This window comes from Cyprinodon variegatus, unplaced genomic scaffold, assembly GCF_000732505.1.
Source record: "Cyprinodon variegatus isolate N-32 unplaced genomic scaffold, C_variegatus-1.0 Scaffold476, whole genome shotgun sequence".
Lineage (NCBI taxonomy): Eukaryota > Metazoa > Chordata > Actinopteri > Cyprinodontiformes > Cyprinodontidae > Cyprinodon > Cyprinodon variegatus.
Window position 1 is genome coordinate 524,220 of NW_015150929.1, and position 19,346 is coordinate 543,565.

Below are 19,346 nucleotides of genomic sequence, written 5' to 3' on the forward strand. Positions count from 1 at the left end.
TTAGATCATGTAAAATTGAACGCCCTTAGCAAATGTTTCTGTTTACTACACTGAGGGGGAAAAATGTGCCTTTGGATTTGAAAGGTTGCAGATTCCTGACGTAATCTTAATACTAGTCCTGCTCTCCACACATTTGGCTTTCATGGAACGGCCAAATGAAAAACCCTATTCAGTGTTCTCTCTTCAAGAAAGTACACTAAAAAGAGTTGATGGGAACATAGAAGGAGCTAACTTGATAGTCACCCCTGAGTTCTTGTAAATCAAAGTTAAGAATTTACTTCATTAGAACTACTTTTAATTGTTGCATTTCATGTTAGTGCAATGTACTTATTTTATGCATTGTTCTTCCCCCTATTGTATTAAATAAAGTATTGTATTATTGCTGAAATATGCAATAGAAATAAACTTGGATTGGCACTTACCAAACATGGCTTAAAAAATACTTAAAGACCTTAAACCATAGTAAAAATTCCTGTTCTAGCAAGTCCAGATCTATTTCTAAGACTTGAAGGTTGCTGTTCAGAGACACCTTTCCTTGTGTCTGTGTTTATAAAGACTGATGAGCAACACTGTCTAAAGCTGTGCAATGGTGGTGGAAACATACGTCTAAACACCTACAGCTGCAGCGCAGGATTCTACAAAGACTTACCTCAGGGAACCTCTATGAAAATGCACCCTACATTAAATTATTTATAAATACTTTCAACAGCAAGTTTTCATTTCACAATTGTGTGCTAAGTTGTGTTGATTTATCACATAAGGTTGTGGTTGTAATGCAACCAAATGTAAAATTTAAAGGATGTATATGTTTTGCAAGACTCTATATGTTACTTGCAAAATAAAATGACCTACAGATCTCTTTAAACATGGAAGAGGAACCTGTAACACCCACTGCACCCTCTGAAACTGCCACACACTCTGTATAGTGTGAGTGCTTAAACCAATGGGTCACATTTGGGCTCGGCACAGATGCCAACCTCTAGCCGCAGGAAAGTCAAGTGACTGTTGCTAAAAGTAGCTTATTCTGCATGTGATCGCAGAGAATGGAGGTAGCTCTACACAACCCAGCCCCTATCGACATAAAAGGACTATAATGAGGGCAGCTAATGTTTGCATAAACGCAATAAATACTTGTGGATACAAAAACCCTTTAGCATGAGATAAATAATATAATGAAATAGAAAGAATTCCCATAAATAGGACATTTACAAGCTGCTGCTGGTCTGTTTGATCCAAAGTACCAGCATGGTGCTCACACTCCTCTGTGTGGTCGTGCTCATCGGAGTGCCCGCTCAACCACACATATCGATTTTATTAGCAGAGAGAAAACATTGCGGGGAAAAAAAGGCAGCTCTGTTAAAAATATGGGCCTTTTTTTATCATAAACATCTGGGAATCCTCTCTGAGAGAGCAACATAGAGGGAGGCAGGAAAAACACGCCGGGGGAGACATGATAGACAGGGCTTCTTGTGTCTTGAACATTATTCCATTAAGGTTGGAGCAAAGGTTGGAGTGCTGACCTGAGCATTGCCATTAGCTGTTCACAGCAGCCACACCTGAGCCCAGCGGACCAAAACCCAAGGGGACGCTGCGGTCAGTTGAACAGTCCTCCTGCCTCAGACAAATCCATGAACTCTCTCCCCAGGCTGCCACTCCTTATCATGTTCAGCTTGTTCACATGTATACGTAATATATATAAAAGTTAAAAAATAAAAATATATAAAGAGAATTTAGAATCCTCCGATAAAAACTCGGAGCTGTCCATATGGTTGGACTGTTTATCACTCTGTTCCTGCGTTTTTGCATCTTGCGAGACTTCCTTTGTAAATAGATGTCCTGCAGTGAATAAAGATCTCTACATCACCAAATAGTAGGGAGGTTAAACATTTGATCAATATTTGAAGAAATTTCTGCTCTTTTTATTTTGGCAAATATAGAAGCATGTACAGATAAGGACGACCTTAGTGGCAGCACTTTTAAAGATCCATCCATCCATCCATCCATCCATCCATCCATCCATCCATCCATCCATCCATCCATTCATCTATCCATCTAGTTATATATGAACCTTAAAATAACATAATAATCTGTAGACTGACATAGACAGTTAATGAAGTTCAGGCCCATAGTATCACAGTTCTTCTACCGTAGCAATAGATACAAGGGTTTTTTGTCCTTTATTCCAGTATTGATTTTTATTTTTACCTATATGAAGTGTTTTGTTATTCAAAGAAGTAAATATTAGAAGTACTACTATTATGTTAAATGCTTGTCTTTACCGTTGATTGACTTTAGTTAACTTGAATAAATGAATGCAATGTAAGGTTATGCTCCTGAAATATGAAGAATATACAGATTAAGCTTTTTCTTTACACATCAGTCAAACCAGCTAATATGTCCCACCTGTAATCCAAGTTGGTGCAGTTTGCTTTTCCAAGAAACAAAGAATATAAACATTTAGAGGAGGCAGCAGCTGCTTCTATTCAGGCTTGCAGAGAACACGAGCGTGGAAGCCATTATGATGTAACCTTGGGTAGCGAGGAATGGCGTTCATCAAAGAGCAGCTCGGCGGTCTTTGATGTGGAGGGCATTTAACTGCCCGATGGAGCGTCTCACCGGTTGCATTCAGTAAACGTTTGTGTTTACAAAAGTGGAGGTCGTTACGTTTTCCCTTTCATCGGTGCGGGCCAATGTACGGCAATGACACGGAGTGAGATCCGCTGTAAGGGAGGACGATATCAGTTTCAGCTTAAAGCGGATCACTAATTGCTTTGAACGGAACCAAACCACAAGCTTACATTTTTGTGTGTAGGTCAAATAGATTTTTATAAAATGGTAGAAATATGGCTTCAGCTGCTAACCACAGAAAGGCTCCTTCTGTTTTTATTCTCACACATTTTCTTTAATGGATTACCCTGATCCATCTGTCTTCCTGCTGTTGCATAACACCATGAATGAACTTGCCCCGAATTTCCTTTTTGTGTTCATGTATTATTGGATCTTATTTCAGGTGCTTCGTTCGTGATTACTTGTTTTATGAGCTCGAAATAAAACAGAGTAGACTAATATTATTGGCTGTAATCCTCACAGGACAGCCATGTATCTTATTACAAGAGGAACAGCGGTGGTATTCAGAGCAATGTCAACAGTCACAAGCAATTAGGAGCTCAGATGCTGAAAGAGAAAGACTTAGACTGCTTAGTGCTGAACAAACACTTAACGTCTCACAGTGAATGGGAGGAGAGTGAGAGATGAGATAGATGTCTGCTCAGTGATTCCTCAACCATCAGCTGGACAAACACTGATGCAGACCTCGGATAAACAAAGCCTTCCTTTGCCTCCACAAGAACATTCTAGGAACTACGCTGCTTGCCACGGTTTTACTTAAACTGGTTTGGACAACGATGAAAATAAAACGACAAGACATTCAGGTCACACCAACCCAATTAGACTGACAAAGTGACACGGATAGTTCCCCAGAAAACCGTGTGTCAGATGTTTTAGCTTTGAAAGAATTACATCCTGACCTGCAGTTTAGATAATAGCTCTACTTGGTGCAACAGTTTCTCAACCTTTTTGCAATAAGGTCATTGAAAAAGGAAACATCTGTTTAAAAATCCCTGCAAAAAAAACACAGGTAATCACACCTGATTTTAGCTGATTCTGTCCAGCGCTTTGGTAAGATACAAAATTAGAGATTTGTAAATAGACTTTTTTTATCTTATTGGAACCTCAAGAAACAGAAAGATGCAACCTGGTAATATAGAGCATTTGTTCATTGTTTAAATAAAAAAAAATGTACCTATTCTTTAAGATTATAGATACAACTTTTTTCTTAAAAACAACACATTTTTATTAAATAATGCATAGAGGTGCAAAATAAGTGTTAACTTTCCTGAAAAGAATAGACTACCCTCGAAAAAGAGATTTTATCTCAAGGGACTTCCTGGTAAAATAAAGGTAAAATAAAAAATAAATAAAATTATTAAATAAATTTTAAAAGGTCGAAAAGATATTAATGTTTACTTCTGGTTACAACATCAAAACCAAATGATTGCACCACTAGGAATAGTACAGTGAGTTAAAGTCCTGTAAGTTATGCCAAATCATATACCCCATTTACACTACCCTTGAAAAACCGTGCAGAGACCGGTCCGAGATCAGTAACTGAGATAACTTAACGTGTGTAAATGGAAAGCAAACCGAAGCCGAGCTAGACACAACCGAACCGAGATAACTGCAGACCAGTTCTAGAGGTGGGCTCGGCTCGGTTTTTCCCTGGCTCGGTTCTCTGATAACAAGAACGCATGAGCAGAACGCGTCATCGCCATCTGGCTGCACATCCCTATTCACTCTCCATTCCAGTAGTTGGCGGTAATGCCCCTCCGGAAGTTGCTTGCCAACCAACACAAAACAGAAGAAGAAGAACAACTATAAACAATTATAAACATCCACGAAAGGTTGCCGTCTTCCCCTGACCCTCCGCAAACACAGTAGAGCAAGCATAACTTTCTGAATGTGACGGCCGCCACCACTTTGATTTTCTTGATTCCCTCCTTCTTCGTCTTCTTCTTCTTGTGTTTTATGGCGGTTGGCAAACAACTTTTGATCATTACCGCCACCAACTGCTTGATTTCCTCCTTTTTCGTCTTCTTCTTCTTGTGTTTTATGGCAGTTGGCAAACAACTTTTGGTCATTACCGCCACCAACTGCTTGATTTCCTCCTTCAATACTGGCAGTAATAACGCAGATTGTCACTAGGAGGCGAGGAGTCAAGGAATTGAGATAGCATGATGATGTAAACGGTCATCAGAACCAAGCTCGGCCTGGTTAACTGATCCGAGCTCGGATTGGTCTCTGCATGGATCGGTTCTTCAAGGGTAGTATAAATGGGGTAATAGTAGCTCAGTGACACAGCCGAGAAATGGCTTCTTTCCTGTTTTACACTAGAATGGTTAACATCTGCCGATCTTGATGCTAACCTAAAGACACAAAATGACTCGGAGGCAATGTGGAGGGTTTTTAAACATATAAGTTAAATGTTTGATACTGCCAACCAAAGATTAGAATTAGCATTAGCAGACCTGGCAACCAGCTGTCAAACAGTACGGAATGAGGGTGAGCGAACACAACTGCGCCACTTAATGGCCAAGGGGAGTTAAAGTTGTAGCTTTTTTAAGCTGTGTATCGACATTTCTAAGTGTTTCTGATTTTATTGGACATAAATTTGATTAGATACAGTTTAAACATGAATCAAACAATAATCTTAAAAGACACCTCATGTTCATTAATGGGTAAGAGGGCAAATATGTGATGCTTTGGGCTAGATTCCAAAATCCCAGAAAATCTTTTATGGGTAGATGGTGTTATAAACTCTAAAATTACTCCATTTCATATGGGTGTTTATTTTTTTAGTGTTATTTAAATAAGCTTGTGACACATATTAGCAATAAGTGTCATACATTCTAATTCTAAACATCTAATAACACTTCAACCTGCAAATACCAAATCATCGACTAAAACAGAGACCAAATTGTTAGCATCTCAAGATAATTAAGTTAAACTCAACTATCCTTTGAACTTCTATTTTGCGGCGTGGAGGGAGAGGAATCAAGTCAGAATAAATTAACAAAGCAATTAACTTAATTACCTTTTTCCAATTATAACCCCATTGTTGTCACAGATCAATCATAAAAGTGGAGATCAGCTTAAAGAAGTAGCTCTCAAAGTTTAATTGAGAAAATGTAAAAATCCCTTTAATCGTGTCTAATGAAAATTAATAGGAACACTGTGCCTCAGTAATGTCAGTTTCTTCCTGCCAGTATGTTCTGCAGAGTCACATGACATCAAATGGTTTTCTTCTACTCTCTGCCATCCCTAAAGAAGGGTGTTAAGTTTCCCTCAACAGAAAGAGTGAAGAAATTGAAATGGTTACTTCAGAGATTATTCATATTTGAATTCTGTATTTTATGTCATTCTACAATGAAAAAAGTTTTATTTATTTTACAGGTCATAGTCCGACACAAAGCAGAGCATCGTAGTATAGTGGAAGGAAAACAATAACTTTCTTTTCAAAATAAAAGCCTGGTGTGTATTTCTCATAGAAACACACACAGTTGTATTTCCTGTAATCTTTTTGAGGTAAATACTTGGTATAAAATTTTAAAGGAACAAATTACTAGATTAAAAAAAACTAAAAGGTTATGAAATCATTGCTTACTTCAATGTCAGATTATTTTTTCTAGATTTGAACTGGGCTGTATTAACATATAATTGTCGCCATTGTTGCTCAGGCTGTTTGTGTCCTGCTTGAAGGTGAACCTCCATCCCTGTTTTAACTCTTCTGCAGCCTCAAACAATTTTTCCTTTGGGATTAGCTCCAATCTGTCTCCTACATGGTTTGGAGCAATTAAGGTTCTCGAAACCTTCCATCAACAAAACCTTTCTTCTTGCTGCTTCTCAGTAAAGACTAATCACTCTATCATCCTGCTCTATCTGAGCTGTGGATGTCTGCAGCCTCTCCAAAGTCACCAAGGACCCCTTAGGTTCCTCTCTGGTCTCCATGCCATCTTGTTCACCAGCATCCATCTATGTTCTGTTTTTCCCTCATTGCTCCAATTCCTCATAAATTGAGCAATGGTCTCTAAGATAATTTTAAAGCTTGGGATCATACCCCAATTAAAAGTTTATGTTTAGGTTTCTTAGGTACTCTTGTTTGAGTAAGTCCTTATTCTTCTGAGGAAAATTATTTTTACATAACTCCTAAAGCAGCCATTAAATGTACGAGGCTTTGCCATTTTTGGACCAATTCTCCAGTCTTGGGAGAATTTTTTGGATCAGATTCCGTTTCAGTCTCATTGTGCGTCCTGCGTCGTGTAGTATACACGGGGTAACGAGCGCCGACCAGCCTCTCACGACCACCTCTCGATGAGGAATAGTAAGGTCGGGAGAAAATGAAACATGTTTCAAATTCAGTCTGTCCTCATAATTTCTTTGTAGGGTAATCCTACTGTTGAAGCACAGCTATAAGGGTATTTCAGCTGATGTACCCGAACCTCATGCACTGTGCTTGTGCAAACGAGGGAGTTGTTCTTCTTCCTCTATTCCAGGTTGACAAGTCTGACCAGCACCATATCTTGGCCCTAGGTCAGACATGTGGGCTTTGGACGTACAGTGTGAGCCGGTAGATCACATCAGAGTGTCAGGCCTTACAGTGGAAGAACATGGATCGTAAGCGGTGAACTTTTAAACCCTGCGATTTCATCATACAGTTTGAGCTGTAGCTGAGTATAGCGAGTCAAAATATTTTACAGTGGATGCCCGACTTTAGTACAAGATATTTGGATCCATCTTAGTTCAAACCTACTAATTAAATGTACTGACAAGTATTGACAAGTGTTAAACAAACTGTAGCTAAAATAGGTTAGAAAATAAATAAAAGGCCTTTCGAAGTAGGCTGTTAGACAACTTCAGTTCACCAAAAGGTGCTGCTCAAGTCCTCAACAGAACCAGGAAATACAACCATATTAGTCCAGTGCTCTGGTCTCTGCACTGGCTTCCTGTGGCTCAAAGAATATACTTTAAAACAGCTGTACTTGTGTACAAGTCTTCTCATGGTTTAGCACCAACGTACATCTCTGACATATTAGAGCCGTATAGACCACCTCAGGCCTTAAGATCCTAAGGGAGGGGTCTCCTTGGTAGTCCCTAGAGTCATCACTAAAAATGGTGAAGCTGCATCCAGTTTAAAAATATGCCTATATAGTGTTGCCCATTGCATTTGATTGTATTTTAACAAATTTTAACTTATAATATGCATTTTTATATATTTGTATTGATTGATTTGTTTTATTGCGTTTGCATTACTGGTGTTGCTGTGATGCACATTAAGTTGCCTTGTGCATGAAATGTGCTGTATAAATAAAGTTGCCTTGCCTATTTTAAACTCATCTCTGATTGACAGTCATCCAACTTGATGTTAAAGGAAAATTAATTCAGAATGTGAGGATAAACAATAAATGGATTAGAGGTCAGTTCTCTTTATCATACTGTAGTGTGGTCCTAAAGAGAAACTCACCCGGGCCTGGTCGAAGCCGAAGGATCTCTGATGTTCGTCTGGCTCCTGCTTGGCCTGTTGGAACTCATGCCTCAGCCGCTGTATCCGGTCATGGTTACTGGGAGCCATCTGACTGCTGGGAGACAGGTTAAAAAGACATTACAACAAGACACGGAGGCTGCTTTTAAAAATCCAGTTGGCTACAAAGGCATTTAAATGCAATTTTTCACTGAGCCCTCACTGAGGTAACACCTGGAACATTAGTCTAACTAGCATGTTGTTCCAGGTGCTTTTTCAGATTTAAATAATTCACTTGACCATAGTGACTTAGTCCCTTCTAGGACACTTTGAAGATCTTTTGATCTGACAGACATGATTTGTGCTTACATATTTGAGTGGTGCTTTTCTTCCAAACTTCGTGTTTGAACCATTACTGCCAAACACGCGCATAACTGAGGAACTCCCTAATGCAACATTGTGCGGGATGCATGTATTCATTCGGAATGCTGAAGAATGTTGGCCTTTCATAGTACGCAGTCATTAAACACCGTGGAAAACCCTAATTTACATCTCCTTCATTAAAAGCCTTTGAGGGGCCTGTCAATAGGAATCAATAGCGCTCCCTCAGCTTAATCAGTCTCTCCTTTTATCATCAGCTACAGAGGCAGCACATGACAAAACACATAATTATGATGAAACAACCAGCTTGATAATAAGCCTGTATTTATGCAAACCACGTGGGAGAAAGTGACCAAAGGTTAGGAATTTGTGCTGGGAGGTGATGGGAGCCCTGAGATGGATTGGAGTGGATGGTGTAGGTCAGGCAAGGACGAAGAGATAAAAGTACAAGGGATGTTCATCGGGGGGGTGCTGAGCGGAAAAGTTAAAGGTCAAGCAACAGCATGTGGGAAGGGGAAAGCACAAAGCGAAGCAAGATAGAGGTAACTCTAAAAGCCACTCAGGTCGATGCCATGGAGGAAAAGATCCATGAAATGGACACAAAGGCATGAACATTTTTAAAATGCATCATTGACACAAGGGCCAGTGGCAGCATCTTCCTGGGCGACTCACACAGGTGTCCCACAAGCTCTGGAAGTGATTGCTTACTTAGACTCTGAGGATTTCGAGCGCAATTATGCCGATAATTGCAGATTAGAATGAGCGCATCCCTCTGATGATAATGGGCACTAGGACACACTGCCAATCAAGCTTCATTAAAAGCACAATAAATAGAAGCTTCTAAATGATGCATGGATCTTGGCGCATCCTTTTTAGTAGCACTAGGGGAGACTTAGTTATCATGTTATTCATACTGCCTGATCACGATCAATTGTATTAGTTATACTCCATTTGATTCCTATGAGTTTAAATGTGAGGGAGCACAGGGAGGGAACATTAGGCCTTTTATGTGGACGAGGGCAATTAGGTGGCTCACTGGGGTGTGAGGTAGCTTATGCTTTTATGGTGTGGGATGATGGTGAAGGCCTTTTATTACTGTTCATTACTAAATCAATGTTCCCTCTCTGTTTATTTGAGGTGGCTTAAATAGCAAAAGCAATAATAAAGGATGTCATTAATTGAATCAAAGAGCCACACCTCAAAATGTTCCTTCTTCCCCTAAACTGTCATATTAGTTTGTCTTACATTTAATTACTATAATGTTGGATTCACATAAATATCTCATACCTTTCTGTAAGCATATCTTTTAGCTGTAATATCAGTTCAACCTTATCTATAAAAAGCCAATCTCAATGTTTTTGTTAATGCAACATCACGTTCTGTCAAATTAGAACATATTTATATGACAAACCAATATAGGGTTGTGTATGACGGTGAAGGGGCGAATAAATTATAGCCTACAAGTTTTTTTTTTTTTCTTTTTTGGAAAATAAACATCTAAAAAACAAATATTTGTGTTTGCATTCCCACAGCATGATGCAGCCAACACCAAATGTAGGCCAAAATGTTTTGAAGGTTTTAGGTCTCATCTACCCAGAGAACCTTGTTTTTATATTTGTGACTGTGCTATGTTCTCAAGATGTTTTATGGAAAAATAAAAACTGGGCATTTTTTTGGGCTTTCCTCAATAAGGGCTACAGTAGATTTGGTTTTTACATAAATAACAGCCTGCAACACGTCAATATAACTAAGTATTTTTTTTCTTAAAGTGAGTGTTATTTTCCTTTATTTGAGCAGGTAAGCGAGTTTAAAATATCTATTTTAATGGAAGAAATATATATTCCATTGGAAGATCCTTTTATTCTTCAGCTCCAGTTAAGGACAAATACTCGTAACATATAAAATACGCTTTTTAAGTCTTACTCCAGTTTTTGCAGTGCATCTTCTCCTACGAGAGCTTTAAATTTGTACACTACACAACGTATGATCAGGCAGAAAGTTGGCCCAATTGAAAAATTCTCTCACGGCTCGAGAATTGGCCCAAAAACGGCACAGTGTATGCCTGGCTTAAGACTCGTGTGAACTATCTGCTCTGTTCCTTTGTTTGATTGCCAATGTTCTTGAACATACCTTTGAGGGAATAACAGACAGTTGGACTTTCTTTACCAATTAAATTATATCTGAAGGCAACAGTTTAAAAACAGATTTTATTGAGCTATTTTTGATGTTCTAAGTCATAAATTCTTAATAAAATTAATGGAGCCTAAGCTGAAGTTCAATTGAAGAAACTCATTAGTTAGCCTTATCCATCTTCATCACAGGCAAATCAGCTTCAAACCACACCTCCACTAAAGCCAATCAGCATCCAGAGTTTATCTTAAAAGATTCTCCAATTCCACATGTCAGTCTTCTACACAAGTGCAGGCAGTGGTTGCGCTATTTCAGACTTTGCCTCAGATGACCCTGATTCAACCCTTCTCCCTTCCTTTCTCCATCATCGTAACTACAGCTTCATCAGAGTGTCATTCCTCTCAAACTCTTACTTTCCACTGTCCCATCTGAACCGATCTGGCAGACGACCGCCATATTGAGCCCGGTTCTGCCAGAGGTTTCCTCTCCACTGTCACTTAATGCTTGCTCATCATGGACAGGTTCATGGAACCTCTGTTATCCAAGCTGGGCTTCCATCTTCAGATCCCCTAGTCTGCTGGATCTCTCCATACATCTATCTCCACTCCACACCAGTTTCAGGCCTGGAGGGAAACATCCATGTTCATGCATACCAAAGCAAAATTCAGCGATAATGTTTCCTGCTGAGTTCGGAGTACCAAAGGCCAAAGTAGTTGTGTCGATAAAAATTCTTCTAATTGTCTTTTCTTTCTGTGTGAGTTTTTCAGATTGAAATCCAGGTTAGCTGTTAAATTCCTAATAATTCCTAATAAAATGAATCCAATTTAGCAGTTATATCTTAAAAAATAAAAAATAAAATATTCAAGACATATGAATGAGTTTAAAAGGTAGTGTATAAAGAAAATGGGCTCTCCTTTACATGTTCAGATATAGCAACAAACCTAATAAACGTCTTTTCCTGCTATTTCTGAGTAGACACTGTGTATTCTGTTACACAGTGTTCAACCATGTCTGCTTGTTAAAGGAGAGCCTTGACAAGACAGGAGGAGGTGGGAAAATTCCAAGCACAGACCTGTGAAGTCTACTGCATGCAATTAATTTAATCCCTACTGCTGGTCAAAGAGAAGGCCAGGCTTATTCCAAACAAACAGCCTCATAAAAAAAAACTCTGTTTGACCTTTAAGTAGAGGTCTGTGTTACAATCAGCATCTTAAGCATTTGCTGTTGGTTCACACAAACCATCTGGACAGCCAGATATTGCATGCATAAACAAGACTACTGTTGTTTATGTGCACACAGTATAAAGGACCGTCTTCATTTCTTAGAAGCAGTCAGTCTAAGAAAGAGCAATGGTCTATAAATACACACAGGTACTTCATTGTGTGATGGATGATGTGCTGGGATGAAGAATGTGAAAAGACGAGTGAAGACAAGTCCTAAAGCTAATTAAAAAATGAAATGGAATCATCCTGTTTCCATATATTTTCCTAAAGTGCTACAAGTGGAAACTGCACTGAGAAAAGGTTAAGACTTATCGGAGGGTAAAACTACAATGACAGTTCAAAGGAAGTCTGGGGAGTATCAAGCTGCTCTAAAGGGGCCCTTGTTCTTGGTCCTGCACCCCACACAGCTGTGTCCAGATGTTGCTTTTCTAGAAAGACTTCCATGCTTTCTGAAGGTAATATGGTTTAAACTACATCTCAAAATTGAGCAAAAGCACCAATTAAGAATGCAACGTGCCTGCTTTGACAAACAGCAAGCAGCTGGCACCGCTCTGTAGATTAAGAAGATGGATTTAGTTGACTTCACTGTAACTCTTGCAGCTCGAGCACTTCAAATGGTAATTAGTCAGCATGATTGTCGCCGATGCATCAAGGTGTCACGGCTAAATTTACCCCTGAATGCATCAGTGTCTGTAACAAGCCTGAAAAAGTGCTACGAGTGAAGATCGACGTAGAAAACTGGGCACTCCCATCTGGAGGCAACCTAACACACTGGCTGAATGTGTCAGTCAGTATTAGAGAACATACATGAGCAATCCTCATTAGCTTGCTCTAAACTGGCTCCAAGGAAAAGGTCACTGGTAATTTGTACACAGAGGGGCTGTTTACAGAATGCTTATCATAATCTTTAGAGTGAAATTTAAATGCATATCAGTAAAGGAATGAGATACTTCCCATACAATCTTTTTTTTATAAAACAGGAAAAAATGAAAACATATGGCGTACATAAGAAAATAAAGAGATTTTATTTTTTATGATTAAAATTGCTGTAAAAAGCAGAATATTTTGGTGTTCTACCTCAAGAAACAAAAAAAAGGTCAATAACTATGAAGGAGCTGCAAAGATCTCATGAAGATCACACCAACTTTGACATTTGCCCTCCACAAAGCTTGAAGATTAGAAATAAGAAACACCTGGGAGAGGGTGCTGTGGTCGAATGAGATCACCTTTAAATATGGTCAAGACTAAGGGATGCTTTCCTGCAGCGAGAACATGCAATTTGGTTTGGAGTGATGGAGGGAATAAAGCTCAGGGAAAGTTGACTGAAAATAAAACCGCCAGAGCTACAGTTGTTCAAAACAATTCATATATATCTGTTCAAATGACCCAGGAGTCTAAAGGTGAATCTGGTTTTGTTGAGATAAATGGGAATTACCATAAAGCCTCACAACTTCTACTACAGTTAGATGTGGCTCCAGTAGAATAGACTCTACATTTCTACAAATTGAATTTAAAGGTTGTTGAAAACCATGCATTATTTTCCTTTCTTCAGAATTACGCAGTGCTGTGTTGAATCTCAGTAAAATGCATTGAAATATGTAGTTGGAACATGATTTATAAATCCCTGTGGACAGACAGGGGGGAAATGAGGCATTTCCTTCCTCTAATTCTTGTTAGCCACACAACATTCACACCTTTGTTGAATTTATAGAGTAAGAGTGTCTAAAAAAGCTTGTTTTGGAACATATTGAGAGAGGCACAGTTGTAAATTTCTAGGCAAGCAGGGTTGGAATAAATAAGAATTCCACATCATTTGCACATAAAGAAGAAGAAAAAAACATTTCTAGTGATTCTCTACACCTGCTGCTTTGCATGTAACAGCTGAAGAAGAGGAAGGTCCAAGCGTGAATTATAACAAGTGCTGTGGTTTTACAGGAGAGGGAACAATGGCGTATATGTGTCTGCTGGTTTACAAATGTGTGACCCTGCTCCCACCTGTGTTTTCTTAAACAGGCCCGCTGACAGGGGTCATGAGCACTCTAAGGCTGCAGCTGGGGGTATGTGGAGGCCTGTCAGTGTAATAGTCATCCTTTGATCCAAGAGGATTTTGCAGATGTCTCACACACCAGAAGGCTTAAGCTAAAGATGCAAACTATGCCACAGTCCAGCCGTTTGCTTCTGTTGGCGGATCAAAGGCGCTCTGAGTCTCTACATGTCCCGTAAACACTGCCACTGGCTAATAAAGGGAGTAATCCCATCACTCAGAGCATAACAGAGATCATATGAGCATACCTAAGGTCATAAGGCCAGTCTAAGCCAACTGGAATTGGTGCATGTGAATTACCGAGGCAGCAAGAAGATTGACAGCAGCTCTGAACGATGTCACAGGATGTTCATTTTTAAATAAAAGAAACAAAAAAAAACAAACTAAAACTGCTGGAGCTTTGGTGAATTTAAAGTCAGACATGCTGCTGTTTCTTATCTGATCGATGTTGATTGAAATTCTATCAGATTATCTAGTTTCTTGCTGTGGCCCCGGTATCTCTCTGCAGCAGATGAGGGTGCAGGCTTCTTAAGTCTGGGCCCTGTGGCAATCTTGCATCAAGTCAAAGCCTCAGCTCATCTTTATTCCATCACCCTGTGGACTTTCATTTATTTCAAAGACGGAAAGACGAGGCGTTTTTAGGGAAACGGACAGCCTTTGGGACCAACCGCGATATTAGAACGAGATTGGATCTGTATTACCGCTGGTCATATATGTAGGGGAGAAGGACTGAGATAAAACATTTTTGAGATTCTTTTTTTTTAAGAAAACCATCCTCAGCCAATCACTATGGTTATTGGGAAGCAATCAGATGAATGTGTTTCAGGCATACATACACACCCCCTTCTGGCATTTCATTCCTCTTACTCTACACTTTCTTTCACATTTTCTTAAAAATGTATTTGACTTTCTCTTCATGCCTCATCTCATTCCTCTATTACTTTCCTCATTTTATTTCCATATGTTTTATCACTAAATGCCTTGGCCCTTCTCTGTGGTTAAAAAAAAAAAAAAACAGTTTTTGAATTCCCTTCTGTCCCCCTCATGCTCTCCCACTAGCCTCGTAAGTGACAGCTGCAGGCTTGAAAAAGGGCCTGATAACACCCTGGATTTGTCAGGCTTTGACTTCAGCCATGTGCTCCTATGACTGGTGCATCAGTGGCGCCTCCCCAGCTAACCCCTCCGCCTCCCCCCTTCCAGATTGTAGCTCTTACTAGGGTTGATTTGTGTGAATGTGTATCCATGGTTTCAGTCAGATTGCAAAGCAGCACACGAGGTGCTTGTGGGTCTAAAGAGGCCATCATCTGGGGTGTCTGGCGGGGCCAGAGTGTTGGCGTGACCAGGGGCCTTGGAACTCTGATTAGCAAGGGAAAGATACAACGTCTGTAGAGCTGCTTCTTCCAGTGGGCAGTCCAGCCAGGCTGGCCCCTAGTGTGCAATTCATCTCCTGATTCCCTATGGAGAAGGATGTAAAAAAATAAGCCTGCCCTAAAGTAAACCACAGAAAATTGTATGCTAGAGAATTAAAGCTGATGTGAAGGAAAAAAAAAAAGAGTTTTCAGCTCTCTGACCTTATAAGATCTCGACAGTATTACAAAAAAGAACACGCAGCCTCATTCCATTTAGAGACATTTTAACAAAGGGCAAAACTGACTGTGTATATAAAGCTGTGCTTCATCTTAGACATTGTCTTTTTAAGTGTAATTTGTATTATTTCTAACGCACAGAAAAGAGGGAACTCTGCCCTGAATTTGCCCTCATATGAGAGACTCAATGTCTGTAGTCCTGCCAAGAGGCAACTGTTACTTATTGGGTGACATCAGTCCTCTAACAGTGGTGATATTTTCTGTTAGATTACATCTTTGCCACATGATGAGGTTCAAAGGGCACAAGCAGAGATTGAAACCGGCAAGCTGAAGAACAAGAACCTTAGGGCTTGGTTGATTCTGGGGAATCCAGAAACAGACAGTAAGCGCAAACCCTCCCGGCTGAACATAATGACTACAGTTTCTGTGGTTGTAAATGAAATATACCACTGTGAGATTTAGAGGGGTTAGAGAAAGACTTTTAATTTGTGTCAGAGAAAATCTAGAAAAGCCTTTAAAGGGGAGACAAACTCAAAACCAGGCAGTTTTAAAGGTTTGAAGAAGGGATAAGAACAATATTGTTGCTTAGACAAATGGAACCTTAAATTTTTTGATTAATCTAGTCATCATGTCCTCTAAGGCCCTGGAGAAAACCATCCATATCAAACCAAATCTAACAAGACAGGAGGACCACTTACAACAGAGTGGTAGAAGCAGACTAGAGAATAATTTAAAATATCCTTTTAAAACAGTGCTGAGAACATGGTAACCAAGATAACTGTTGAGTGTAAATGGAACGCAACTGAACTGGACCGTGCCAGACACAACAGAACCGTACTAAATCCGCTACTAGTTCAACAGCAGGGCTCGGCATGGTTTAGTATAAGTCAGTTTATTCTATTTACAGTCAGCGGACTCACTTTGCGGGTTTTCTGGTGTGTCCAGCTTTGCAATTCACAGGTATCTTCACCTTTTCACAACACAAACTTCTTCTTAGCCTATTAACAACAATTGGCATCATAAGAGTAGTATGGCACAACGATAGGAGCCAAGGAACTGTGCTAGCGTGATGTGTAAATGGCCGTAAGAACCAAGCTTGACACGGTTAACCAATCTAGGCTCGTTTCGAACTCGGCACGGATCGGTTTTGGGGCAAAGGTTTGGGTTGATATGTCTCTAGGAAAGTTGGGGAGTCAGTCTTTACACATCTCCTCAAATTACAGAGGTCTTCATGATAACCTCGAAATTAACAGATTACTTCAGTTTTTTTCTTTTTTTAAAGAGAATAAGGGAAATGTGTAATGAGATTTTTTAATGTGTGGTTTATGAATTTGAACATTAAGACACTATGCAGGGGATGCTCTAAGAAGTCAATGGGTAAATAAATCAGCTTTATGTAAACAATGGGTGTTGATAATGGAGAGGAAAAAAACGGTGAATGTGACTAGTTGGAAAGAGCTATAAATATATATATATAAGGGCATTCAATTTACACAGTTTTATTACTTAGAAGAAATGCAACAGCTTCTCAGTTGCTTGTAGTGAAACAATTACCATGCAGTTGTGCATAAAATGTATGTTTGTATGTAATCTCATAGGTCTAACAAACTTGCATTATTGTGGGAAAAAGTAAGTAGATGTAAACCAAATGCTGTATCTATAGGAGTCATATATAACATAAACCTCAAGGCTAAATCAAAGCCACACCATGAATGATGTGGCACAGAAATAAATAAAGGAGGGAATTATGTTCCTAAGAGAGCAGAAACCCAGCAAACATATTATTAACACATGCTGGAAAAAACAACCCAGTCATTTTTCAGTCTGTCACCTAATAAAGTTTAGCACGATTCAGCACTTATTTTCTTCAGACAAACTGCATACATTAAACATTACGTCATAACCAGTGTGATTGTGAGAACATTGCACTGAGCTCCTAGGGGAAAAAACACTCCTCATTTCTACAATGAAAAAAAAAAATCATTTAATATAAATTAATGTTATTTGAAACTTTCAAAGAAGGTTCACAAAACTCCCAGTATATGAAAGAATTCATTGTCTATTTTTTTATATAGATTTTGTCTAATCTAAGTTATTAAACAAATAAAAACCTCGAAATAAAATGGTTTATTTCCATCATATTAAACAGATCCAGAATGCTGAAATAAAAACCATCAAAGAAGAGTCAAAGCTCACTACCACTACTAAATGTCCTGTTCACTGGACGGAAACAGTGAGCAGATGACTTTCTTAATCACAATTGTTTATAAAATTGTAAATAAAGATTCTTTTGAAAAAGAAAAAAAACATTAGAAGTGCACTGATTGTAGATATAGATATCTTCTAAGTAGAGGCCTTTAGTGCCAATGATTAGATTCATAGACACACATCGTTCATGAAGTATATAGAGTGTAAAAGAAAAAGACATTAACACCTTTAGTCCATTCAGGTCAAGGCCTCTTTGGACTGAGATAAAGCAGCAGCTTTTTAAAATAATTACATGCTGGTAACATGTAAGCACCCAATGTTCCATTCCATAAAACTCTGAAACACCAAAGTTTATTGTTTCTTGAGCCAAAAGCTCCCTAAGTGAAAAAAATAGGAATAAGTTAAGAAGGCCAGAAACATAAGATTGTCTTTTCCCTTTTATTTTGCACAGAAGCTCCTGAAGAGATGACCCCTTTTTTGATGGCAAGAAGAGCAAATGGTCAGATTTAAAAAATGCAGTTAAAGCTTTGAGCTAAAGTATCCATCTAACAGGCTTTTATGAGCCCATTAGGTTTTAAACACAGCTTTTATGAGATATCAGTTAGCTGTCAATAAAACCCATGACAACATGAGACGCAGTCAAAGTATGTACCCTACAATATAAATTGATGTTTTTTGTAACCTAAGGCTGTATGCATGCAGGTTTATTTATGAAACCGTAACTTGAATAAAAGATACATCAAGATTTTTCAGCTTATTACCTCATTAGAAGCTTCAGGAGCTAAAGAATTTCATTTTAGTCGCTGAACTATAAAAAGATTACTCAATACACACTGCACTGATAAAATGATTCACAAACCTCCAATCAAACTGGGTTAAATTTACTTTGTGTGTATTTCTATTGATAAGAAGATAATAAGAAACACTATGTTAAATTTGCATATATGTATATGTATAAATATGGAAGGCTAATACCCACTATAAACTCACATATGCACTGATCATAATAGCTTCCCCCAACAGACTTCTATCAAACACAGTGCAACACATTTATATTCATTTGTGAGACATATTGCTATAATATAATAGTGCAATATGTATTTTTAAAAATGGATTTTTAATTTTGATTTTTTTTCCCTACTTAATTCAATTTCTAGCAATATTCATACATCTCCTCACTGCAAAGAATTTAGTTTAATTTAACCCTAAACACTGTCATGCACAAAAAAGCCATCCTTGAATTAGCAGTTGAAGTTTGTCCCTTTTGCAGTCTGCAGGAAGCCTTGTATTGGACTCAGCAATCATGTAAAGGTGTTCTGATCAGATGAAAACAAAACTTTCTACACCCTAAATCCTGATAGCTGTGGCAGCATATGGTAAAATATTAAGTGTAATCTATATTTTATATTCTATATATGTATATCTGCGATTTTATTATTGTGGAGCAAATTTCAGCCAATTTACACCATTTTGTTCTTCGTGCGGACGGTCTCTGGAACTTTTACGGGACACGGATCAGGTGGCAGGACCACCGGAACTGCTGCAAGGCAGCCACTGCCACGAACTGAGCTCGGCCCTGCTGCTTGGTCCTGCCACCTGGTCCGTGTCCCGTAAAAGTTCCAGAGACCACAATAAGGGCAAAACAATGTTCGTTTAGCGTACACTTAAGAAAAACAGCTCCAGTCCAATTCTTTCCATCT

General features: G+C 38.8%; 1 protein-coding gene across 2 annotated transcripts in view; it reads right to left on the reverse strand.

Annotated features, from left to right (window-relative positions):
* The window catches only part of LOC107094307 (partitioning defective 3 homolog), a 169,649-nt gene that overhangs the window by 22,053 nt on the left and 128,250 nt on the right, over positions 1–19,346 (reverse strand). The window contains exon 4 of one of the 2 annotated variants that reach the window (XM_015389851.1): positions 8,078–8,189. In XM_015389851.1, coding sequence (XP_015245337.1) covers positions 8,078–8,189 — 112 coding nt within the window. Of the gene's footprint in view, positions 1–8,077; positions 8,193–19,346 lie in introns of both variants that reach the window. The other variant, XM_015389850.1, reaches the window with a different exon arrangement.